The sequence below is a fragment of the Phodopus roborovskii genome, unplaced genomic scaffold (genome assembly GCF_943737965.1).
Source record: "Phodopus roborovskii unplaced genomic scaffold, PHOROB, whole genome shotgun sequence".
NCBI classification, from domain to species: Eukaryota; Metazoa; Chordata; class Mammalia; order Rodentia; family Cricetidae; genus Phodopus; species Phodopus roborovskii.
The window spans coordinates 3,382,039-3,407,884 of record NW_026126516.1 but is presented as its reverse complement, the minus strand read 5'-3'; the positions used below and the strand labels follow the sequence as shown (position 1 = coordinate 3,407,884).

The window sequence follows — 25,846 nt, the reverse complement described above, 5'->3', positions numbered from 1 at the left end:
TTATTAAAAAAGAAATCTTTATTTTTATCCCTAAATACAATTAGTTTCCCTGATTATAACCCATAATCTGTGTCACCTAAAATATAGAAAGGTCTATACAGAGCAACAACCCCCAGGTCGGTCTCCTCTCTCCCTCTCTCCATATCTAGGACAACTGTACCAGAAAAAGCAGAGTCGAATTTGTCAAATTACTGTCTGCATTTAGAGACTCATGGAAATCAGGGAGAGTCAGACACCAGAGAATAACTTAAAGATTAAAAGCTTCCCGGGTGAAGCATCTTGTGCACTGTTCCGAGCAGTCTTAGGTGCTTGTCTTCCCTCAGATCCCAGCTCTGGACAATGGCAGGCACTCCTGGGAACCAGCGGCTCACTTCACTTGCCATACGGTTGGTCATGGTGCATTTCTGGTGAATAAGTCAGCAGGACAATCATGACCCAGAGGTGAAGCAAAGCCTGGGGGAGAAAACACAATTTATGTGGCAGCCAGTCCATCTATCTGGGACTTCTCAGGGAGGACAGGGACCAGGCCTTGTCTTTGTACCACTCTAGGACAGAGTCTGAGACACAGCAGGGGCTTGGTACTATTTGCTGGCCAATGGAGAAACACATTGAGAAAACGAGCCAATGAGCTCAGGAACGGAGAGCTGCATACTGCAGGTCTCCTAGTGGAGAAGAGAGGCTGGAACACCAGACACTCCTGACTCACAGGCACCTGCAGGAACAACCTAGCAGGTGATAGATACTATGCAGAGGGCCGGGAAAGCTCTGTAAGGTAAACAGGCATTGGCTGGCAAGACCTTGTGAGACAGTTGTGGCTGGTGTTCTGAGGACAGTTTAGCCAGCTTTGGTGACGAGATGGGAAAGGACACTTGACAGGAGCAATGTGTCAGTGGCAGAGGCTGAATTAGTAACAAATTTCTGGCTCCCCCAGGGCAGTATGAATGGCAGGAGGTTTCATCAATCAGGACATTTAAAGCCTGGGCCACCAGCCCCTGTGGGGTGCACCTGAATCCTTTCTGATGCCCTTCCTTTCCCCTTCCTCCCCACCCATCCTCCTCTCCTAAACCTTTTTATTTAGAGGAACAACTCTTCCCTCTAGTGGATCAACTAGAAATTTCTTTTCAAAGTAGGTTTCCATTTCTTAAGAAAATAGCCCTTAAGGCAGCCTAATCTCTTATAGATGCCCCCCCCCAACATAGTGGGTGGCTTTTAGGCACAGCACACATGAACTAGCACCCCAACCAGTACAGCTGGTTCTGTGCAACAAAAACCAAAAGAAAATGAATTGGCCTTGAGATCCTGCTAGAAAACTAAAGTAAAACACATGAAAACAATCACAGCAATTTTACAGCATTAAGACACAAATTAAATCAGCTATTTCATTCTGCATTTGTGTCAGTAGACAGGCTTAAAAATGGAGGTGTCTGTTAAACTACATTACAGCTAACTTTATCTTCAGAGAAAGCCTCTAAGCAATTTATGTTCTCAATGGCTAACTTGTAATGTATCTTAAGAAAAGCTTAATTATCAACATTAGCTCTATTCCCTTTCAAAGTTAATTGGTAAAATATGAGTAAGATTAGCAGCCAAAACAACAGACAGAAATCAAGTGCAGCATTACTTTTTCTGATAAATTTACTCACCATATAGATAATTACAAACACTCTTGCTATGGGGTATCTTCGGAGAAAAATTCCCAGGCGAATACTATGCAAACAGGTGAGAAAAAAGGAATTATATTCAAAGCAAATATTCCTAACAGCCTTTTTTTGTGTGTTTGTCTTTTTGTTTTGTATTCTGAAACAGGGTTTCTTTGTGTAACTGTCCTGGAACTTGATTTGTAGGCCAGGCTGGCACTGAACTCACAGAGCTCCACCTGCCTCTGCCTCCCAAGTGCTGGGATTAAAGGCGTGCACCACTGCCACCTGGCTAATATCCAATGGCTTTTGTTTTTGAGATAGCATTCTACTGTGTAGCCCAAACTGTCCTGGAGCTTGCTTTGTAAACCAGGTTGGCCTAGAACTCACAAAGATCCACCTGCCTCCCAGGTGCTGGAATTAAAGACGTATACCACCACCACCCAGCCTATCCAATGTTTTTGAAAACATCACTCATTCACACTATTTTTGTGACTACCACAGAAGAATAGTTTTATTATAGACTCATGTGATCACTTAAAATGACCATACATGAAGGTCAAACAAACACTGCTATTATTTGGAGTTAGCTGTTAAAATTTCAGTACAAGCATCTACTTGGAAATGGTTAATATAGAAACTTCTGCATACACATTTTTCAAGAGGACTAAGCCATAGGAATTCAGGAAGGGTAAGGTATGCTGGTATACACTTTTAATCTCAGCACTGATAGGCAGGCAGACATCTGAATGAAGGTGGTAGAAGCAGGTGACAGCCACTGCTCACTGCCATTGGCACTGCAGGTAAATTTTCTATGGGTGCTAAGCTGAATACATGCATTTTATTCAGACAGTGAATAAAGCCCTTCAGAAGCCCCCCCTACCACCACACACACACACACACACACACACACACACACACACACACACACAGAGTCAGGGTTTCTCTGTGTAGCTCTGGCTGTCTTGGAACTCACTTTGATGACCAGGATGACCTGGAACTCAGATCTGCCTGCCTCTGTCTCCTGAGCACTGGGATTAAAGGCGTGTGTTACCACCTATTTTTTTTTTAAACCACCACCACCACAGTTTAGGGGGCTGGAGATATGATGGGGGCTCAGCAGTTAAGAGCACTGGGTACTCTTCCAGAGGTCTTGAGTTCAATCCCCAGCAACCACATTGTGATTCACAACCATCTATAATGAGACCTGCCTGCCACCCTCTTCTGGCATGCAGGTATACATGTAGATACATCACATACATAAAATTAATCTAAATTTTTTTAAAAAAGGAAGTTTCCTCTCAATAAATAAATCTATTCAATTTAAAAAAAAATACATCACAGCTCTATTCTGATTCAGAAAGGCTAAGAAAACATTATTCTTATCACACAATTCATTAAGACCATGTCTAACTCTAAACACTAAGAGAAAATTGGCATATCAGAGGTATTTTTTAGATATTAATTCATTGAGGCTATAGATAAACTGTTAAAATATTTTCTTTGTAAAGTGGATGCTTGCAAGCATAAAAGTTCTGTATGTAAATACATAATACAAATTCTAAATATTACTTAAGGATGTATGTAAAACAAGTTATACTGTTCAGCTCTATATTGCAGCATCTTCCAATCCGTGATGAAGTACTGGGTGAGACATCATATGGACACTTTCTCACAAGCACAGGGGCTCTTTACTCAGTGAGCTGTTTTGAGAAAGTTTTGAGTGGTTCAAGCTCGTTTTGACATCATGAGCTCCAATGACCCTGTCTGTCTCCTTAGTGCTGGGACTGGTTTCAGTGAGTGATGTCAGCTTCTGCTGTGCATGGTGGCACATGCCTTTAATCCCAGCAATCAACCAGCAATGAGAGACAGAGACAAGTGGATCTCTGAGTTCAAGGGCAGCCTAGTCTACAGAGCGAGTTCCTGGACAGCCAGGACTATAGAGAATTATCTTGAAAATCAAAAGAAGAAAAAAAAAAAAAAAAAAAAAAAAAAAACCCAAAGGATGAAAGGAAGGCAGGAAGGAGGAAGTGGATTTACCTACTTCAAATTAAGTAATGCCAGCTTATTGGTAGAGTTTGTTGGAAGGGGACAGCCAGGACTGACATCGTTTAACAATGCTTAGGCACTGGCAGCCGGACTAAACCAACTTCACAGCTTGGGAGTATCACAAAGGAATAAGGGAACTGTCACTTTAACTATTAGCTCCGCCCCAATGGGCTCAGGGTGGCTTCACCAACTGGAAGAGATTATTAAAATAGCTGAGGCCATCTTTCATCCTGAGTGGCACTGCTTACCTAAATTGGTCAATGGAGCTAGCAGCCTTGCGAACCTTTCCATACATTCCTGCCAGATTAGTTTCTGTGTCATTAAAAAGAACAGGAACATTTCGCAGGCGTGTCCCTGTTTAAATAAGAGAATGAATTAACAAACTGATACCAAAATAACCAACTTTCTAAGAAAACTAGAGTTGAAAATGTATCATATGAGGAAGAATTTCTCAAAGCCAACTTTCTAAGCACTAGAGTAGAAGAAATCGTAACACAGATCAACTACAAAAAAAAAACGCTTCAATTTCCACAAAATTTTAGTAGACACTACAGTTTACAATATCTGGTGCTTGCAAGAGCAACATCCCTGGGCCTTGGCTTTGGGAGAGGCCGGCGGTTCTCCACCACTGAGAACGCTGGCTCCTGGATGGGCCCTTCCACTCCAACCATCCAACTGCTTAGCTTTCTTCGGGATCACGGAGGACATCAAGCACACGTACCAACTATGACTCCAGTCTCTATCTCTCCCTGGCAAGCTCCTTCTCTTGGTGTCTTCTCACTTTGGTATATAATTCCACTCTTTCATCCACTCAGGCTAAAATCCTCCACTCTTTTCTTGCAGGCTTTTCAGTAAATTCTGCCAGCTCGCCTTTTAAATAAACTTTCGCATCCCTCCTGTTAGGACTCAGGCATTATGCCGGTCTGCCCAGTTACCTGGCACAATGCACTCAGGCAGTACCCTGGTCAGCCCAGGGTCCTATGGCTGCTACATCACGATGTAGTCTACACACAGGTGCAAAGGTCCCTTTAATAGGAAAACCCCACCCACTTCTGCTCTCTTTCCCAATGTTCCTCTAAAAAGGCTGACTTGACTTTTCTTGTCTCCCTCTTCCTCTCTCTCTTCTCCCCCCCCCCATCTCCTTTTCCTTTCTTCTCTTCCTCCAATAAAACTTCCCGCTAAAGCTCAGTCTGCTTTGTCGCTATCTTATCATTCCAATACACTTCCCAATCTCTGGCCCTTTCTAACAGCTGTGAGGTATTAGTCCAACATACATCTTTCTAGTGATTACATGAACAGCACAGGGACTAAGTCTCACACCAGGAAAAGAAACACTGAAGAAAATTACTTTTCAGTAAAAAGGATCTTTCTGTCGTTTTTCAAAATCATGTTTTGTTGCCATGTTCTTTCTAGGATTACCTTCACCACTGTCAATCCCAGACATGTTAATGGAGGACCCGCTGCTGGGCCCGGTGGAGGCAGAGTGCACTTGCTGCTCCAGGCGCTCTAGCTGGAAGACCAAGGAGTTCTTTTCTGTGCTGAGGCTCTCTAGCATGGTCTGCTTCTGGATGAGTGTCTCCGTCAGCTGATGGAGTCGGCTCTCTAGCTCCGACTGGCTGCTGTTGCTTAAAGTTTTGTTGGTGAGCTGCAGGGGAAAGTGCTTAATCAGTTCACAGGCTCAACAGTGCACGGTATGGAAAGGACATGAGACTTCTCCCTGGCTAGAGGTGATTTTTAAACCACATCAGCGGGTCCCGCAGCAGCAGCTAGAAAATGTAATAGATGGGCATTTCCTGGAATTCGTGTATCACAATATATACATGTGTTACTGTGTTGACTTCTTTGTTATGAGACAGGTTCTCCTTTCAAAGCTTTCAACTCACTACATAGCTCAGTGGCCATCCTGTCTCAGCCTCCTGAATGCTGAGGTTATAGGCAGGTGCCACCAAGCTGGGCCTCTGTTCTGGTTTTGTATTATGAATGCATGTGGCTATGAAGACACACTGTAGACTGCATTTCTTACTGCAGTTGACATAATCAAGTTTAGAGGAATCACGCACTTCGGCGTAAGTGGGATTCCAACTCCACAGTGAGCCCCTAGCTATGCAACTGCGGACAGAATAGAACATTCCCATCACCACACACAGGCTTTTGCCTGTTCCTGGGTCTCCTGTAAGTGGTCTGTCACATTATTCTATACATTTTTTTTTAAATAAATTTACTTTATTTATTTATTTATTTTTATTTTACATGTTGATCCCAGTTCCCCCTCCCTCCCTTATTCTATACATTTTTATCTTTTTGGTTTTATTTTATTTCATATATATGGATGTTGTGTCTGCATGCATGTCTGTACACCATATTCATGCCTAGCATAGAAGCCAGAAGAGGGTACTGGATTCCCTAGAACTGGAAATTACAGATGACTGTGAGCCACCATGTGGATGCTGGGAATCAAGCTCATTCCCAGGTATTCTGGATGCACAGCCAGTGTCCTTAACTGCTGAGCCATTTCTCCAGCCCCAGTATATACTGGCTTACAACTTGTTTATTCATTTACCTGCAGGGAAACCTGGTTTGTTTCCAATTTGGACTGCTTATGAATACAAAACTGAAGTGTCTTTATGGGATACATCTTCATTTGTAGTGAACATCTAGAGTCACAGGGAAGACACATGCTAACCTCACCAGAAACCAGCAGCTGCCTGCCAGAAATGGTGGTTCATAAGCATAAGCCCAGAACTTGGGAGACGGAGGCAGAAGGATTATAGTGCACCCAAGATCAGCCAGGATTAAATAGCAAGACCTTGTCTCAAGATAGATAGATAGACAGACAGACAGACAGACAGACAGACAGACAGAATAAAAATAAAGGGGGAGCCAGTCTTCCCAGTGCTGTGCAATGCCCAGCAGCACAGGCTTCTTGTTCTAACCTGAAAGCTGAGCCAGTCTCGGGAATGAGTGGGACTCATCCTGATGACCCTGTCTGTGACCCTGTGACCTACTCACAAACTTATCTTACCCTTCAGAAAAGGTCTGTTACAGTCTTTCGCCCACTAAAAACAGCAGCTTCTTACTATCAACAGGAACCCTTACGGTGACGGTTTGTGTCCCAGGGCTGGGCCATGTGTACCATGTCTGAGGAAGCAAGAGGAAGGCTGTGGAGGGGTGCTGGAAGCTTCCTCTCCCAGTCCATGGCTGTCCTCCTTTTATTTCTGTACTGCCTTTCCGTAAGCAGAAATTTAAACTTTGATGAATTCAATTGTGGGTTTTTTCTTCTTAGCCAGGCAGTAGTGGCGTATGCCTTTTGATCCCAGCACTCGGGAGGAAGAAGCAGGCAGATCTCTGAGTTCAAGGTCAGCCTGGTCTACAGAGCAAGTTCCAGGGTAGCCAGGGCTACACAGAGAAACCCTGTCTCCAAAACCAAAAAACAAATAACAAAAAATAACAAGGAAAGAAAAGAAATAAAACCTTTTTTATTCTAAATTGCATAAAGGGTATCTGATACTTTCTTTCTAGACCTTATAGTTTAGGCTTACCCTCACCAAAAAACAATTTTTGAGGCTGGTCATGGTGGCATAAGCCTTTAATCCCAGCACTTAGGAGGCAGACACAGACAGATGTCTGTGAGTTTGAGGCCAGCCAGGTCTATACAGTGAGGCCTATATCAGCAAAATGAGACCCTTTCTCAAAAAAATAATTCTTGTAAACTTTACAAAAGGGACAATGATTAAGATTTATTTTTTTATGTTTTTTCTATCCCCATAGAATAGTTTTGAAAGAGTATATGTAGGTACCATTATTTTATTTTATATTTTCAGAATTAGAAAACAAGTATTGTGACTTTATAGATGTCTTACCAATTGATACTACCAAGATTAATCAGTCAATTTTTGTTAAGAAAAATAAACCACAATTATGAATGTGATATTAGCATCCCACACTGAGGTCAGAAGTAATGAAGTTTTGGAGGGAAGTCTAACCTCAGATGAAGTGGCTACACGATACCTCTACGGAAGGAAGCCAGGGTACTGCAAAGAAAGTTCAAGTGGAGTGAGATGAGAAAGTAGAGCAGCTCAAACCTCCCATACAATCCTGAAGGACATGGTACCAAGCAAGGCCACTCACTTCCCCGTTCCTACCTGATTCCTTAGTTTCTGAATTTCTTCCTCTCGATCTTTAATTCTGCTTTGCAGTGTGTTCTTTGTTCTATGCAGATCTTCTTCCATGTAATGGCATTCCTAGTGTGGGGCATGAATAAATCAATTTGAGTGCGCTCCATGCCATCTCCAGAGCCTAAAACCCACCCAGACTCACACTGAGCACTCAGTTCAAGTCACAGCCACACAGAGCAATGCAGACATGGATTTGGATAGGTGTGATGAAAAGTCAATACATGAGCATGACGCTGAAAATGCCAGCTCTGAAATGCATGCTAAATGGCTAAATCAGAAGATACAAGACACACTTACAGCAATGAGAACTAGACCATCATTGTGAATGCCATTACAGAGTATTACTATTGATCATGACAACAAACTGAAGACATTTGCTATGATAAAGCACTCTTCAGTAATATTCATAAATGAATTTGTTTGTTTGTTTTTTGAGACAGGGTTTCTCTGTATTGCTTTGGAGGCTGCCCTGGAACTAGATCTGCAGATCAGACTGGACTCACACTCACAGAGATCCACCCAGCCTCCTGAGTGCTGGGATTAAAGGTGTGTACTACAGATGCCCCGACGCTCATAAATGATTTTTTAAAATACAAAATCAGGGCTGGTGAGATGGCTCAGTGGGCCCAAAGCTGATAGCTTGGTAAAGATATACTAGGAATGTTCCAGATTTCTCCTATTTTCTAGTCTGTACAAATTCAAGGCTAAAATTACTTAATAAGGTATACATTTAGTCCTAAAATTAAATACTTTACATTTGGGATTTCTGATGAGTAAGTAGCCTATAGCTAATAGTCAGTGTATGTCCCTCTACTTCACCACTTACAAATGGCTTCTGAGAGGGAGTGCAGGGGAACATCTGCCATAATAAATGAAAATATCACCTATCAAGACATGAAACCGCTGCCCTGGAATACATAGCAGCTCGTTGAATAAACTGAAAGGCCATTCTGGAAGCTAATCTTAGAATTATATTAACTAAGAAGGCCTGCTACACACATGCCTTGAAGGCCTCTGCTTGTTTTGTTTTTTTACAAAATAATTTTGAGGACTATTTCCACAATAAATCCTAATGAAAAACTCATTTAAAGAATTTAAATACACATAAAAAAGTAAAGATGATTTAAAACAAACAAAATTAGAAATTTTATGAGTGATACAGTAAGAGTCACAAGTATAATCTTCTATGAAATTAATAGTAGTGACTTTATTGTATGAAATAAAATAGTGAGTGCTAACATCAGCATTGCTACTCAGTAGATACTACTAAGACATGTAGAATATTATCTGAAAATGTAATTTTAGTAAATTTAGTATTAACTCCTCAATATAGAAAGCCCTACATAAATATATATATTGCAAAATAATTTGGCTTTGGAAACTAACTCAATATACACTTTCATCAGAAAGTGGCTAATATGGCCCCCAGGGTGTTTCTAGTAGTAGTTTTATAGTTCTGGAAAAGCAGATGTAATGAGTAGAATATGTTTTATGTTTTTACACACACTCTGACAGACTGATGGGATATAAACACAGGAAATAGAAAGAATTCTGAGTTCTGAGCTGATAATGCTGGGTTTTATTCTCTAGCTCATTTTACAGTATTGGGAAGTTATTTACCATTCTGTGCCCAATTCTCCATCTATAAAACAAAACAACACAACAAAACCATGGGCTAGAGGAATGGCTCAGCAGTTAAGAGCACTTTATACCAAATTATGAGGACTAGAGTTTAGCTCCCAGCCAGGTGTCTCGTAGCCCAGCTCTGAGTGGATGAGGGCAGAGAATATCCTATCTCAAAGGAATAGGTACAAAGTGATGGAGAAGGGGTCCTCTTCTTGCATGTGCACACACAGAGTCACATGCACCTGCACACACACCCACATAGATACTCTCACAATCTTTAAAAAACAATACTGGAGTCAGCAAAAAAGCTCACAGGGAGGTGTGCGGTGGTGCATGCCTTTAATCCCAGCATTCAGGAGGCAAAGGCGGGAGCATTCCCCTGCCCCCCCCCAACAAAAACAAAATAACAAAAAAAAAGAAGGCTCAGTGGATAAAAGCACTTACAGCTCAAGCCTGACAACCTGAGTTCAATCTGTAGAACCCATGCAAACATGGAAGGAGACTAAGTTGTCTTTGACTTCCCCAAGCAAGCAACGGCACATAGTATGTGCCTATACTGGTACATCATGCATATAAAGAATAATAATAAACATTTAAAAAACCCAAACCAAAGCAGGTGGAGTGGAAAAGCAAGAGGAACTGGCAAGCTTCTACTAAGAGCCTGTGCTATAAGACCTCCTGGGAGGAGGTCCCACTCCTTACCTGCTTCATCCGGTCCAGCTCCGTCTCCAGCTCTTGTTTAGATGCTTTCTGCCTAGATATCTGGTCTTGCAGATCTTGTAACTGTTCTCTTGCTGATTCTGCTTCACTAACCTGCTGAGCCTCCATATCCTAAGAGGAACCATACACAAAAGCAAACACTAACAGTTCTGCTCAACGCACACTGAACAACAATCACATGCTGTGGGCAGGATTCAGCAGCCCAAAGGGATGAGGGATCATAGGACTCAAATGAGATATCTCACTATGTAATTTGACTAGGAGCGAGGGAATGACCAGAACAACACAGCTGCCTGGCCCACAACCCACCTAGCTCATGAGTGGCCAGTACACTGCTAGGCAATTCATGCCTGCATTGAAAAGCTAACACTTGTCAGGTGATTCTGGTGCACACCTTTAATCCTAGCGCCTGAGAGGCAGAGGCAGGTGAATCTGTGAGTTCAAGGCCAGTCTGGTCTACAGAGTGAGTTCCAAGACTGGCTCCATAGCTACTGAGAAACCATGTCTTATAAAACAAGAGAAAAGAAAAGAAAAGCTAACACTCTCAGAGAGCTGAAGTATATATAATACTCAAAGAGACCTCACTGCATTAGTTTCACTGTAGGCCGTGTGTGTACCATCAAACAGCACACAGAGAGGCTAACTAGGACATCACCGTGGTTAGTATGTAAGCTGCTTCCAGCTTTACTACTGTTACTCAATTTTCCTATCTCCCCATATTTCTCACTCTCACTTTTGAGTTTGAAAAGGTGAGAGTCAGAAATAAAGTATATACCTTTAATCCCAGCACTCAGGAGACAGAGACAGGGTTTCTCTGTGTAACAGAACAATTGAATTTTTTCAAAATCGTATTTATTTACAAATGTTTAAGTGAATCCACTTAAAAAAAGAGAGACTAGAAGGTTCATTATCCTGCACTTAATCTCCTATCACCAGATACCTTCTCCTATGATATCTGTGTCAAAGATCCCATATTAATGTTGGATAAATGGCCCAGTTTACTGTTTTGTGCTAGGGGAATTGGACTGAGAGCTCCCACAAGCTAGGCAAGCATGCTATTACTGAATCATATTCCCAGATTTTTAATTTTAGATTAAACACAGCACTTATACACAAACTACAATTATAAGACTATGCATAAAACTATAATTAGTTTCTGAGTACATGCTAATATTAGGAAGCATTTCAGTTAGACAGAAAATCACAAACTAATTTGCTTTTAAGTAGCAGAATTTAAGATCCATACATTTAAAGGTTCTTGTCTGTTTCCTGGTACAATTCAGGCTTTTATGTACATGGCAGCATGTGCTAAGTACTTCACCCTTAGAGTTACAATCAGTCACCAGACAGAATACCTAGTGCTATAGATACATATCTACATGGTAGCTAACATCCTAGCATAAAAAACAAAACAAAACAAAACAAAACAAAACAAAACAAAACACTGTTTCAATATGCCACCTCCTCAAACTGGAGTAGCTGGGGTAGATGGTAGTCCAGGCCACTAAGCAGTGACTGTTACCTGTAGCTCGGATCTCAGCTGATGTATCTGGCCCATCAGCTTCTGGATCTCCTCCTTTTGCATCTCCTTCTCATGCCGAAGTTCTTCTAGCTCCATGCTGCCGGCAGTACTGCTATCTAGGCCTTCAAAACTCGAGCCTTCCTTTAAGCTGTTTATCAATTTTTCTTTAGACTGTGTGAAACAGAGAGTATAATTAAGCAAAAATGTTATTAGCTTATTCTTCTTTTTAGATTTATTTATTTTATGTTTGTAAGTGTTTTGTCTGCAAGTGTGTCTGTGTATCATGTGAAGGCTTGGTGATCACAAAGGTAGGAAGAGAACATCAGATCCTCTGGAACTAGTACAGATCGTTGTAAGCCACCACCTAAACACTGGGAACTAAATCCTCTCTTAGAGTACCAAGTGTTCTTAACTTCTGAGCCTTCTATCCAGCCCTTTACTTCATTTTATAGTATTTATTTATTTTATTTATTTATTTATTTTGTGGTGCCAGAGACTGAGTCCAGGGCCACACACATAAGCACACTTTTCACTAAGCATTATCCCTACCTAGCTTACATAGTGTCATCTCACCTAAAGAAACAAAGCACCGCTGGGTGTTGTTGGTGTACACTTTAATCCTAGCACTCGGGAGGCAGAGGCAGTCAGATTTCTCTGAGTTTGAGGCCAGCCTGGTCTACAGAGCTAGTTCCAGGACAGCCTCCAAAGCAATACAGAGAAACCCTGTCTCAAAAAACCAAAAAATAACAAACAAAGGACCAGACATTCATCCCTGGAGGAAATCCACAGGTAATTAAAGCCATAGGGACTTAAAATGCAAGAGATCCTTGCTGTACTATCCTTGAACATTTTTGTTAATTTGTTTTGGTTTTTTGTTTTTTGAGACAGGGTTTCTCTGTGTAGCTTTGGAGTCTGTCCTGGAACTTCACTGGCCTTGAACTCACCAAGATCTGCCTGCTCTGCCACCCAAGTGGGAAGCAAAGGTGTGTGCCACCACTTCATGTCCTGCTCTTGGATCTTAGTCCTCATGATCATGTTACAGTTGCAAATGATTCATAAGATATTCCTCTATTCTTGTCCGCATCATACTCCACTAAACTAATGCTTAGGGAGCAGCTAAGATGCACTTGGCACTGTACAAAAGACCTCTGTGAGATAAAGATAATGTCCCTTACTGAAAGTGCCCTCTGCCTCACAGACTAAACAGGAAATTAAAAGCACCCAGTAGAAGAATGCAATGAACACAAGCAAGGGGAAATGGTCAGATTATTGCAGAGTTCTGAGTAGTAGAGAAAGCCTTACTTCAAAGTCAGCATTTATACTGACATTGAAATATGGCTCATTTTAAAAACATACAGAGACAACAAAAGCATGGTGGTATGTGGTAAAGTACCGTGTGAGGTAGCTAGCTCAGATTTTGAGTCAATTTGTAATGGCTTCAGATGCCAGGCTAAACTTTTATTTATTTTTGTTTTGTTTTGTTTGAAATCGAGTCTCGCACTGTAGTCCAGGATGGCCTGGAACTCATGGCGATTCTTCTGCTTCAGTTTCCTAAGAGATAAAGTAACAGGCAGGTACCATAGACGGAGACCAATTCTTTTCATTTGACTTGGTAGGCTAAATCAAATGACCAGACAGTGGGCAGGGAGCGCTGTCACCAAGATGCATTTCAGGAGGTTGACTGGGATGTATTGCATAGCAGGTGTCAAAGTCACCGTCCATGGGTCAATCTAGCAGCCTGTTTCTGTACAGCTCAAAAGCTAACCATGTATTTCACATTCCAATACAATGGCATCTGTTTTAGCCCTGGCATATATAATATTTACTACTATTCGGTCCTGTACAGAAAAATCTGTGGATCCCTGGCATGAAGGATAAGCAGAAAGAAGACATCTAAGACTTATGCAGATCAACTTATAAAGTGCCAATTCTCAACCAGGAAGCATCAATTCTTTCATCTTGAATACAAAATTTTAAAGTTCCTTTTAAGCTGCAGAACTATAGATTATTTCTATTTCTTTCTGCCAACTTTATTTTTCAAATCTGCTACACTGAACAACATCATTTACAAACTGCCTCTCACCCCAATCACAAGACCCCAACTTGGTAACTCTCACATCTGCATCCAGCCTTTGGCCTTACATTATGCTGCCAGGCAAGCTGTTACCATCGCTAGGTCTTCACCTCCCAAAGCACACTGGACCTCCTCTTTCTGAGAAAACCTGGGATACCACACGCCAAATCCAAGAACTCTACCCAGCCCTCATCACATCACAGAAGCTGCCAAACTGCCTAGAAGGGGCTGCCCAATCTGATTCCAGCACATCACGGGATTGTATCGCTATCACCTAATCTCGAGCACTAGATCGGCAGGCAGACTGTGTTCTCTCAGGCCCTGCTTCCGGTATGACTTCTTTATCTACATCTCTACCCTTGTGTGAGTCTTCCTACTCATCCTTCAAGGCTCTCTTTATAGTGTTAGCTCGGTGCAGTGAACCCTGGCACCCTGAGCACATAAAGTCCTCTTTCTTTCCAAGTCCCACTGTACTGCATCAATGATTTTACCCTATCAATTTTTTTTTTTAATCTGCTAACCTGAATGTGCCCTTAAAACCCTGAGCACATAAAGTCCTCTTTCTTTCCAAGTTCCACTGTACTGCATCAATGATTTTACCCTATCAATTTTTTTTAATCTGCTAACCTGAATGTCTCCTTAAATCAAAGAGAGTAAAGAAAAAAAAAAAGACTAAAGTTTTATAAACAACTGCGTGGTTTCATGCTTTACTGCCAGATGATGGTACTATTTTTTCAGAAGAAAACAATGAAGACGCTGTTTAGGGGGTTGAGACTCTCAAAACCTAAAGAGCAAGCAGCAAGGACCTGAGGTCAGGAGGTGAGAGTCAGAGGCATGCCTGAAGTCTCGTGAGAGGGCACGCAGAAACAGGGTGAGTATACATAAATACAAGGTAGGAGAGAGGATTTAGGATAGAGCTTAAAAGGACCTTTTACTCTCTGGAGACTGGGAAGAGGACCCCAGAGAGCTGGTAACAAGGATAAGAGAGGGATAAAATAGGAGCTGAGGTGGTACGGGGCACGAAAGGCCAGAACTCCAAGAAGGTAGGAGGGTAGCAGAGCTGTCTGTATCATCCAAGTCAAAGTGTATGCAAACAACAACAAAATGTAACAGCAAATATATGTTCTGGTCATTCCAGACCTTTTAGAGAAGAAAATTTCAGAAATGTAATAGAAATTACATGATAGAACAAAGGGGACACGTTCTTAATAAATGAAGACAGTCTAGTCCTAACCTTCTGAGGGATCTGACATTGAGACAAAACAGGGAACAATTCAAAGAAGCTAAAACAAAACAACAACAAAACAAAGCATAAAGCCAACTTCCTTTTTCTGCTTTGGGAGGGGTCCCAAAATCTAGTCTTCCACTAAGTGACCACTGCTTTTGTGAGTAGACACAGCAGCAGTAGACACACACAAGAACAGCAAGTATGAGAAGCAACTAAAGTGAAGCAGGCAGACAGAACCCTGCACAGACAGACAGACTGAGCAAAACAAAAGCACACACTTTCTCTCTGACAAGCCGAAGACTACACCAAAGGAGTATAACATAGCCGCTAGTGACTCGGCGTCATCAGAGATGAAGGGAGCAAGCTGAAGATGTGAACCAGGCAGTGGTGAGGTCAATAGAATGTCTACCCTTTGCACAGGAGCTCCAGTGCAGCGGGGCAATGCAGCCACACCTCACCTCGCAGTATCCAGAGTGCCCGGTGAGGGGCTCATTGAGGTGTACACTCCTGCTTACCTGGAGTATCCGTGTAGCTTTCTGCTTGTAGTCAATTAACTCCTGCTTAGAAGACTCCAAGCTCGACCTGTGTAGCTTGACTTGCTGCTGGAGCTCATCAACCTTCTTCTTCTCCTCCGAGTACTTTCTTTCTGCCAGGGTAACTGCTTCCGCCAAATTCTGGCGCTCCACTTCCATTTTATTAAGGCGTGCAGCAAACTCACTCTGCGGTAAATTTTACATTATATGTACTCTATCATTTAGCTTGGAACATATTTACAATGATACATTCAGATATTTTAAGGGATTTATGAGCTCTGATCAACAATTAGGAGAAATAAGAAATAGAAAAATATACAATGTGTGGCTCCCAAATACAGCAATACATTAAAGCCAACTAAGAGTTTATTCAAGATATAACAAGGTCTTTTGGGCTTAGTGAACTGGAATTTTCAATTTTGGTGCTGGGGGGTCTGTTTTCTAAGAAATATGCCAGGTATGGTGCTACACACCTAACTCCAGTACTTGGGAGGCAGAGGCAGGAGGATTGCCACAAGTGCGAAGCAACCCTCAGCAGATTAGTGAGAGCCACCTTTTATTTTATTTTATTTTATTTTGAGGCAGGGCCTCTCTTTGAACCAGGAGCTCACCATGACTAGACTGGCCGGCCAGAGAGCTCCAGGAATCTGCTTGTCTCCCCTGCTCACTCAGAACTGAAGTCACAGATCTGTGCTACCACACCTACTCTCAGGACCCCTGCAGGCACCGCACACACTTTACAACATCTCCCTGGCCTCCGCTGCATTATTTTTTAATGTCCTTTCCCAACAGGATTTCCTTGTATGGACATACCACAACTTGTTTATTCCCGCAGCACGTGGCATTTGTATTTCTGGCTTTGCCCAGATATGAATACTGCTCTACAAATACCAAGTTTTATGTGAACATACATTTTTAATCTCTTGGGACCAGGCTGGCCTCAAATTCAGAGACCCACCTGCCTCTGCCTCCCAAGGGCTGGGGTTAAAGGAAAGTACCACCACCACTCAGCCTCTCACTGATAATTTTTTAAGATGAAGTACATGTTGAAACAGATTGTTTACCCCTTATCATAAATTCCCCAGAACCAGAAGTTTTCAGGGTTTTTGTTTTTTTCAGATTTTAGAAGATTTACAGATACAAAATAAGAGTTTGCAACCTTGACTGTTCATTGGATTCACCCTTGAGTCTTATAAAAACAAACCACTAAGCTGGGCATGGTGGCAAACACCCTGAATCCCAGCACTTAGGATGCAGAGGCAGGTGGATCTCTGTAATTTTTGAGGTCAGCCTGGTCTATATAGTTGGGTTCAGAACTTCCAGAGGTAGGGCTGCATAATGAGACTCTGTCTCAAAAACAAAGTAAAAACAAAAACAATCTCCCTCCTCCCCCAAACTAAAACTTCAGTGGATTCAGAAAGGTGGCTCTCAAGTGTAAACAGGTCCAAGACTGAACTACAGTTAAAAACTAAAAGTAGAACTGTAAGCCAGTAAGGTAGTGCACACCTTTAGTTCCAATACTTGGAAGGGAAAGGCAGGCAGAATTCTGAATTTGAAGCCAGCCTGGTCTACAGAAGAGTTCCAGGACAACTAGGGCTACACAGAGAAACCATGTATCAAAAAACCCAAAAACCAAACCAAACCAAAACAAAGTACAGCTGTAAATACTATGTGCAATTTTCTCTTGAAATAAATGAATCAGGGCTGGAAAGATGGCTCATTGGTTAAGAACACTAGCTGGTCTTCCAAAGGTTCTGAGTTCAATTCCCAGCAACCACATGGTGGCTCACAACCATCTGTAATGAGATCTGGTGCTCTCTTCTGGCCTGCAGACAGAACACTATATAAATAATAAATAAATAAATAAATAAATCTTAAAAAAGAAAGAATTTAATCAATTTAAGCTGGAACTAGACAAGATTAAATAAGAATAAACAAGACATCCCAAGCTAGCATTTACTGAAATGGCAATGGTTGTTACAATCAAATTCAACGAAGGATGCACAGCTCTGATGAACATTATTAAGCATATTAATTTTCTCTCATACATAAAATTAATTTAGCCCAGATTATGATTTTTTTTCAAATATCTAGGCTTCTGTTTGACAAAATGCACGGTAGAATTCTGCTGAAGAATATGCTATGAAATGCAGAGGCAACCCTCTGAGTACCAAGAGAATGCAGCATCTCCCTTCTAACCTGCATTTGTCTGTAGCTATCCTGCTCTCTCTTCAGAGTGGCATCCGATTCATGCAGCCTCTCTTGAAGTGTTTGCAGAGCTTGATTCTGTAGGCTACTGCCTTCATTGTGATCTTGCATTATTCTAAAAGAAAATGCATTACATGAATGAATGCATTTCCACAGACAGCAATCAGGTATAATTCCTAGAGCATCTATGAATTAGTCAAACAAAAAAGATGGTCTAAGACATTCTTTTTTAATTATTTATGTTTTGGTGCTTTGCTTGCATATATGACTATGTAACTATAGTCGCCACGAACTATAGCTACAGAGACTTGTGAGCTGCCATATAAGGTCCCCTGGAAGAGCAGCCAGTGCTCTTAACCTTTGAAGCCATCTCTCCATCCCCCATCTAGGACATTCTGTACAGAATATTTTTGCATTTTTAGGCCACATATAAGTACATACCATATATTAAATAATGGATGACACTACACTATTCAAATACTCCATTTTAATCACTCACATTGCCAGCATTACAAGAAATGTTCCCAGCTGTACATTTCTAAAAAGCTGATTCTTCATAAGCTGTAAACACTACAGTATTATCATCCTTGCACACTCTATGCCTTTCTTTATGAGCAGAGCTAACTACCTACCGTGACTTTTCACTCTGTAAGGCTTCCAGTGCTTCGGTGCGGGAACTCAGCATCTGGTCAGCCTCCTGCAGCCGCACTTTGAGGACAGCCAGCTGGGAATCCTTTGCAGCCACTGCTTCTGTAAGGTCATCAACTTGGGCTCGTAGTTCACGAGTTATTCGATCACTCTTTGAATGGTCAACATTCCATTTTTCAACTCTTGCTCTTGCCTTATTTAATTCTAGGAAAAAAATTAAATTTTTCTACTGAAGCAAAAACAAAAACAACAACAACAACAACAAAAAAAACCCCACACCTTTTCATGACATGCATAGAGATATATGTAGTCTACCACCAAAAAAATTTTAGAAGTATTAAAACAAATTTTTCAGGAAATATTAGTTTCAAAACATTTCATGTCTACATGTAGACATGAAATGTAGACAAAGCTTTCTCTGGTCTTTTTAATAATCTTAAGAATTACATTGTTATTATAGCAATTGTAATAATTTGCCCCTCTGGCCTTCTTCCATGACTAAATAAAACTTCCCACTATTCTGTCACTCTGTTCTCACTGATCCTGGGAACCAGGGTAGACATCTCCTTCTCTTTTGTTCTCTCCTCATCCACAGTCATATTAATTAAAATGGTATTCATACCCTCGCTATCACTACTACACCACAGACACAACAATATTTCTTTTCTTTCTTTTTTTCTGAGGCAGGGTTTCTCTGTGTAACAGCTCTGGCTGTCCTGGAACTCAAGAGATCTGCCTGCCTCTGCCTCCTAAATGCTGAGATTATTTTTATGTGTATGTGAGTTTTGTCCGCATGCACATGCATGGCTGGTACACCTGAAGTCAGAAGAGGACACTGGATCGCCTAAAACTGGAGTTACCGATGGCTGTAACCTACCCTGCTGGGACTAGAACTTAGATCCTCTGGGAGAGCAGCCATTGCTCTTAACTACTATCGTCTCTCCAGTCCCAACTGTTTTTTTTAATTAGTCATTTCTGTAGAATTAGAGGGTTATCTACTTGCAGTCATGTCATTGCACAGTTCCTGAGGGCATTATTCACACAAACTTCCATGTTCATTTATGGTCCCTGGGGGCAACACTTGGCTTAAAGTCCAGAATAAATAAATCAAATAATTACATATTAACGTCTGGTTTCTACTGATTTTTTGTTTTGTTTTGTTTTGTTTTTCAAGACAGGATTTCTCTGTATTGCTTTGGAGGCTGTCCTGGAACTAGCTCTGTAAACCATGCTGGTCTCAAACTCACAGAAATCTGTCTGCCTCTGCCCCCCCCCCAAAGGCATGCGCCACCAACGCCTGGCTACTGGTTCTTAAAGTAGTAATTTACACATGTAAACCCAATGCTTGTCAGGCTGAAACAGAAAGACTGCTCTAGAGTTGACATTAGTCTAGGCTACAGTATATATATATATGTTTAAATATATATATATATATATATATGTATATATAATTCAGTGGTTTCTTAAGAATCTGAATTAGCTAAAATTCTGTTTTATGCTCACAGAAGAATTGGTTCAATTTCTGAATTTAGGTTCTAAATTTCTAAGGAAAAAAACATTTCGAAAGCCCCATCTAATTAGGGCCTACCTTCTTGAGTTTCTTTGGATCTCTGAAGTAATGAGGCCATTTCCTGGTTTAGAGACTGGACTTCATTTCTGAGCAGCTGATTCTCCAGGCGGAGATTAGACAGTTCATGTGACCTGCTACCGTCACTAGGTGCCTGGCTATGCTCCGTGCTGTGCTCTGTGCTGTGCTCCTCACTGCTGGCATTGGATGCCATGCTTTCCTTCGAGGATTCCTGGTGGCCTTCAGGCACAGACTCAGAACTATTCACTTCTGCAAGACAAAAACACACCTGGGTACAATAGCATTGTCACTATGTAAGCAGCAGTCACTTGCTTTTGGAATGAATGCCTTTTGGTGAGTTGGTTGCTGTAGTTAGAATCCCATGAAAATACCATTAATTCTCAACATATACCCTCTAGTGAAAAATCTGTTTTCACAAATAGAGTCTGTGGACCTGCAAGGTTCCTCAAAGTCCGGGAACGCTGGAATTAAAGGACAGAGGATAAAAACAGTTCTGGGAAGGAGAAAGCCAGAGATAGTTTAAAAACTGGGTTTCCTTATTTCTGAAATGGTTTTGAAAAGGGGGTTACAAATTGTCAATACTGAAAATACTCAGAAGGTAAAATAAAACAGCTCTGGGGTTCAAGGCATTAATACTAATACAACAGGTCACAGCAATTTATTATAACTAAACCAAAGGATGAGTTCAATCCATCTTGTTTTTAATTAACTTTAACAAAAATTGACATATAACTTATGCTACTTTTGTTTATTTATTTATTTATTTATTTATTTATTTATTTTTGAGACAAGGTTTCTTTGTGTAACAGCCCAGGCTGTCCTGGAACTCACTCTGTAGACTAAGCTGGCCTCAAACTTACAGAGATTCACCTGCCTTTGCCTCCCAAGTGCTGGAATTAAAGAGGAATTAAAGATATGCACTGCTGCTGCCATTCGGTTATTTTTATATTTTTAATATCTATAAATATTTGCGTGTATGTATGTCTGTACACCTTGTAAATGTCCTGTGCCCATGGAGACCAGAAGAGACTGTTGGGAAACCTGGAATTGGAGTTACACACAATTGTGAGCCATCACGTGGGTCCCATGAATTAAACCCAGGTCCTCTGTAAGAGCAGCCAGTGCTCTTAATCACGGAGCCATTTCTCCAGCCCCACATTTAACTTATTTTTTAAATTATATGGGCAGAAGGGAACTTTTCACAAGGGGACATAAACAAGCAATAATAAGGTGAATTCCTCAGTTTCTGGTAACTGCACAAATGCAAACTAAAAACACAAGAAGCCAGGTGCGGTGGTGCACACTGTAATCCACCTCTTGGGAGGCTGAGGCAGAAGGATCACCTTATGATTGAGGCTAATCTATGAGATCAAGGACAGCCTAGGCTAGAATAGTTCTCAAAATTAATATCAAAATGAGATCCAGGCTGGTGGCACATGCCAGTAATCCCAGCATTTAGGAGAATGAGGTAGAAGGATTAAAAGTTCTAGATCTTGTCTCAAAATACCAATAAATAAATAAAGAAAGAAAGACTTTCCCCCAAAAATTGACTACAGGCTCAACAGGATGAGGCTCTTTCTGCCAAGCCTGACAACCTGAGTTAAATCCCCAGAACCTGTGTAGGAGAGAAACAATCCCTCCAACTCTCCTTTGATCCCTGTGCTTCTGTGGCACACAGGCACCCACACCTCCAGAAAATCTCATTAGGTCCAATCAAAACAGCCTGTTAAATATCCGAAAGTATAACTTACAAATTTAACGCAAGGATTTGTCACGACTTAACTGAAACTCACAGGCTATTTTATCTGATTTCAGTGCTATCAAGTTAAAAATTGTAGGATAATTTCATATTTGTTACTAGGGGAAAGTTTTAAGTAACTCAAAGTCAAAGAAAAATGATTAAATTTATAATACACATACGTTTTAAAAATCTATATTTGTTAGTCAATAAATAAATTGTGAAACAAAGACTGTAGGGTAGGCTATAGATAAAAATGATATTATAATCTCAAATCTTCTTTGGAGTCTCAAAGAGACCTTTTTTTTTTTTTTTTTTTTTGAGATAGGGTTTCTCTGTGTAGTCCTGGAACTCATTCTATAACTTAGGATGACACATCCAATCTGCTTAATTCTGAAAGAGACAGGGCTGATTAGCTACCAGGACTTTGGCTCCCAGGACTTTCTTCCGTGGCCTGGATGGTAGTTACACCGGTGTTCACAGAACTGACACTTGAGGACTGAGAGCTTGGATAGACTGGTACTTTGCCCTTCTCTTTCTTAATTTCCACTCTCCCAGTGGGCTCCTTCTGGGAACTGTTAAGAAAATCAAATAGCAGCTCATCATCAGGCTCTGACTTTTTCCTTCGGACAAACTGTGATGAAGGCCTAGGGACAGATGCATGTTCAGTGGCATGGGAGGCCTCCCCAGCTGTCCTGGACCCCACTTTCACATTTGATGTGCCAGCTAGGACAGTGGCTTTTTGAAGTCTGATGTTATCAGCAGCTGAGGAAATATAGTTAGCTTTAGGTCCAGTCTGGTATGTTGGATCTGTGCTTTGCTGGTGAAGTTCAGGATAGTCATTATTTTTGCTATAATAGGTGTTGCTGGTATTCTCCTTTCTGAGAGCTGTTGCAGCCCCTTGATCAACTCGGTTTAAAAGATCTTCTGCCCTTCCAGCAAGATCAGCAAACCAAGACATGACGGTAGCAGGGTAGTCCTACTGATGAACCTGTTTAAAAAAAAAAAAAAAAAAAAAAGGCAAGATATGATAAATGTATCATCTGGAAAGAGTCCTGGGTTCAAATCCAATCCGGTCTCTTACTAGCCAGGCAACTTTGAACAAACTACTAATAGAGAAACCTTCTCATGAAAATATGGGACAGTAAGTAATCTTCCTTACAGAATGTTTGTGTAAATGTTCTGTGATGGGTTTGTGCTGTGCTGCCCAAGCTACAGTGAACAAAACCGTCTTCCTATCGACTCCCAAGTAGCTAGGGCTACAGGAACTCATCACCACACCCAGTCAGAATGGTTTTAAGACCAAACAATAAGGGAAAACACTTTTTGAGATGCTTGACATACAGAAACCCCCTCTGGTAACTTCCATTATCATTATTACAACTACTATTTTCCTTGTTATTTCAATGAAGAACAATTTTTTTTTTTTGAGGCAGGGTTTCTTTGTGTAGCTTTGAACCCTGTCCTGAACTAGCTCTGTAGACCAGGCTGGCCTCAAACTCACAAAGATCCACCTGCCTCTGCCTCCCAAGTGCTGGGATTAAAGGCGTGTGCCACCAATGCCCCACTGAAGAGCAAATCTTAACACAGCAATAGTCTTAACTAGGCTGTGTTCCATATACAAAACTCCAAATCTAAAGACCTCAGAATGTGACTTTATGGAGGGTCTTTAAGATGTAATTTGAATTAAACTGATGTCTGTATTAGAAGAAACATATACACAAATATTCATAAAACAAGAGAGAAGATAGTCATCTGTAAACCTTAGAAATCAGCCTCAGGCAAGAAAGCTGGACAGGTAAAAGTCCTTGCTCTGAAGCTTGACAACCTGAGTTCAATACACAGTACCCACAGGGAAACAAGGCAGAGGACCCACGAAAGCTGACCTCTGGCCACACAATTGCAAGTGCACATACAACTAAAAATTATATAGAAATAAGCAAATATATACAAATCAACCTTGCTAACACCTTCATCTCAGACTTAGAACAGTGAGAAAAATCAACTTCTACTGTCTAATCCATCCAGCCTACGACATGTTTTCACTATGCCCTAACAAATTCCAAAGGACACACTCAGCAAAATTCCACCCAAATAAAAACACTTCTCTGAAATTGGTTTCAAAGGGCTGAACTTGGGGGTGGGGGAGGGGTGGAAGTACCTGACACAAAAGCACATATAGGTGTTGGTAAACTTTTAATAATGTAAATATGTAGTATTTACCATGTACAAGTTAAGCTGAGTTCAAATTATTTTCAAATTAATTTTTATTTAAATTTAAAACAATCTTATCTTACACACCAGTCCCACTTCCCTCTCCCTCCTGTCCTTCCATCCCCCTACCATCCCCCAACCCCATGCCCCATCCACTCCTCAGGGAGGGTGAGGTCTCCCATGGGGGATCATCAAAGTCTGTCACAAGTCCAAATTATTTTTAAATGATTGTATAAATGATCTATCCAGCCATCACATTTGAACACTTATAGGTGTCACATAAGTCAAAGCAATGGAGTAATTAACCTTCATGCTACAGAAGAAGGTAAACGGCAAAATCAACAATGATTGATGAATGTAGTCAGCATTCCTTTGGCCTGGAATTAAGCGGCTCTTTTCGGCCTTCTTTACTAAAATAGTATGAGTTATCTTTCCTTTCCATCGAAAACTGGCTCTTTTTATTCTGTGTGCATACCGTTCATTTGCCTTGCAGTGCTTCAGGATATTATAACTGTTGTTTTTAAAACATGTGTCTCCCCCCCCCCCCCGGGAAAGGATAGTGGGTGGACTAACACAATGTCTTGTTTTGTTCACGAACGAACTCCCAGAATCTAGCCTACACAGGCACCCCTAGAGACGCTACTGAAGCAATTCATCTTTATGTGCCAACTGTTGTGCAAACAGTATCACCAACAGCTCTCTCAGTTACATTATGTGGTAAACTGCAATGTCGTTTAAAAAACAAACATGAATATGGTTTAGAAAGATCCCAGAGCTTGGATGACATCTCAGACACTGAAATCTAAGTCAACCAAGTGTCAAACCCACCTTTTAACCCCTTCCTCTCCATGTCTAACCTCGCCAGGGCGTCCACTGTTTAAACACCTTTAGGAAACCCATTCGGTGTTTCAGTTTATGAGAAATGAAAGCGTAAGGTGACATGCATTCTGTCTTATACAACTCCACACATGCGTAAAGTAAAACTTGGTGATGAGCGAAAATTAACTGTCCTAATAAAAAGGCCTAAAGGCAACGTGTTTTGCCTCCCGCCTGAGAGTTAATGGGGCTTTATTCACATGGACTATAGACACTGAGCTGGGGCCTGGGTCCTTGTCTCAGGGACAAGACTCCAAGAGGGGACTTTGGTGGTGCAAAGCTACCTGAAAGATCAGATGTCACACAGAGGTGGGATCAGGGGTCAGAGGCCAGGTCCGGCGGCCCCACGGGCCCCGGGTGGCGAGGACACACCCCCATCGCGCCCCCGCAGCAAGTTAGAGTGGGGGGTGGCGGCCCTGAGCCCTCGAGGACCAGCACGACAGCACTCGGGGAAGGCAGAGACCGGGTCCCACACGCCAAGCCGTCCCGCCCGCGGCCTGATCGGCCTCACCTGAGGACGCCGAGCGACAACGCAACGGCCTCGTCGCCCACCCGGGCCGCCTCCACAGCGGGTTGCTCCCGGACCTGCCGGCTACCTCTTCCGGGAGACGTGGAAGGGCGGCGAGGACCTCAAAACAGAGTGGCCGCCCAGCTGCCTGAGCGGCGAGGAGCCGAGCGCCGCCGGCCGGCCAAGCACGGCACTCAGGCGACGGCGCCGGCGTCCGCGGGGCCCTAGCGCCTGGCCACGCCCCGCCTCCGTAGGTGGCCGGACCCGGCGCCGCGCCAGCGTGCGTGTGACGTACCGCCGCCTGCACGCGGCCGGGACAACATTTGCAGGTCACGCCCACGGCGGGGGCGTGGTCTGCAACCGGCCACGTGAGTGGCAGGGGCGGGTCCGGTCTGAAGTGGGCGGGGCGTGAGCATCTGGTGAGCCCGCCCAGACCTCTAAACTCCTCCCTCTAGAATCCTGAAGTTTTATACATGAGGGTTCTGAAGCAGAGGATGGGAAT

General features: G+C 42.1%; 1 protein-coding gene across 2 annotated transcripts; it reads right to left on the bottom strand.

Annotated features, from left to right (window-relative positions):
- Golga5 (golgin A5) lies at positions 1 to 25,585 on the bottom strand. Of its 2 annotated transcripts, none has more exons than XM_051196504.1 (13): positions 25,348 to 25,585; positions 22,167 to 22,737; positions 20,009 to 20,257; positions 18,405 to 18,624; positions 17,764 to 17,887; positions 15,547 to 15,750; positions 11,730 to 11,900; positions 10,190 to 10,318; positions 7,829 to 7,927; positions 5,106 to 5,331; positions 3,935 to 4,040; positions 1,644 to 1,707; positions 1 to 404 (listed from the first exon to the last, which is right to left on the bottom strand). In XM_051196504.1, exons 2-13 carry the CDS (start codon positions 22,705 to 22,707, stop codon positions 255 to 257), a joined length of 2,283 nt encoding a protein of 760 aa, XP_051052461.1. In that variant the 5' UTR covers positions 22,708 to 22,737; positions 25,348 to 25,585; the 3' UTR covers positions 1 to 254. The 2 variants fall into 2 exon arrangements, with proteins under 2 accessions (XP_051052461.1, XP_051052462.1); XM_051196505.1 differs by having other exon boundaries at positions 296 to 453; positions 25,348 to 25,583.
- Positions 25,586 to 25,846: the final 261 nt, after the last annotated feature.

Excerpts from the sequence above, each read along its gene's own strand:
- Golga5 (XM_051196504.1), bottom strand. The coding sequence starts at position 22,707 with ATGTCTTGGTTTGCTGATCTTGCTGGAAGGGCAGAAGATCTTTTAAAC. Across the intron at positions 11,901-15,546 it reads AAGCTACACGGATACTCCAG|TCTAAAGAAAAATTGATAAA; the intron begins GTAAGCAGGAGT and ends TGTTTCACACAG. Across the intron at positions 4,041-5,105 it reads TGGGATTGACAGTGGTGAAG|GGACACGCCTGCGAAATGTT; the intron begins GTAATCCTAGAA and ends TTATTTAAACAG.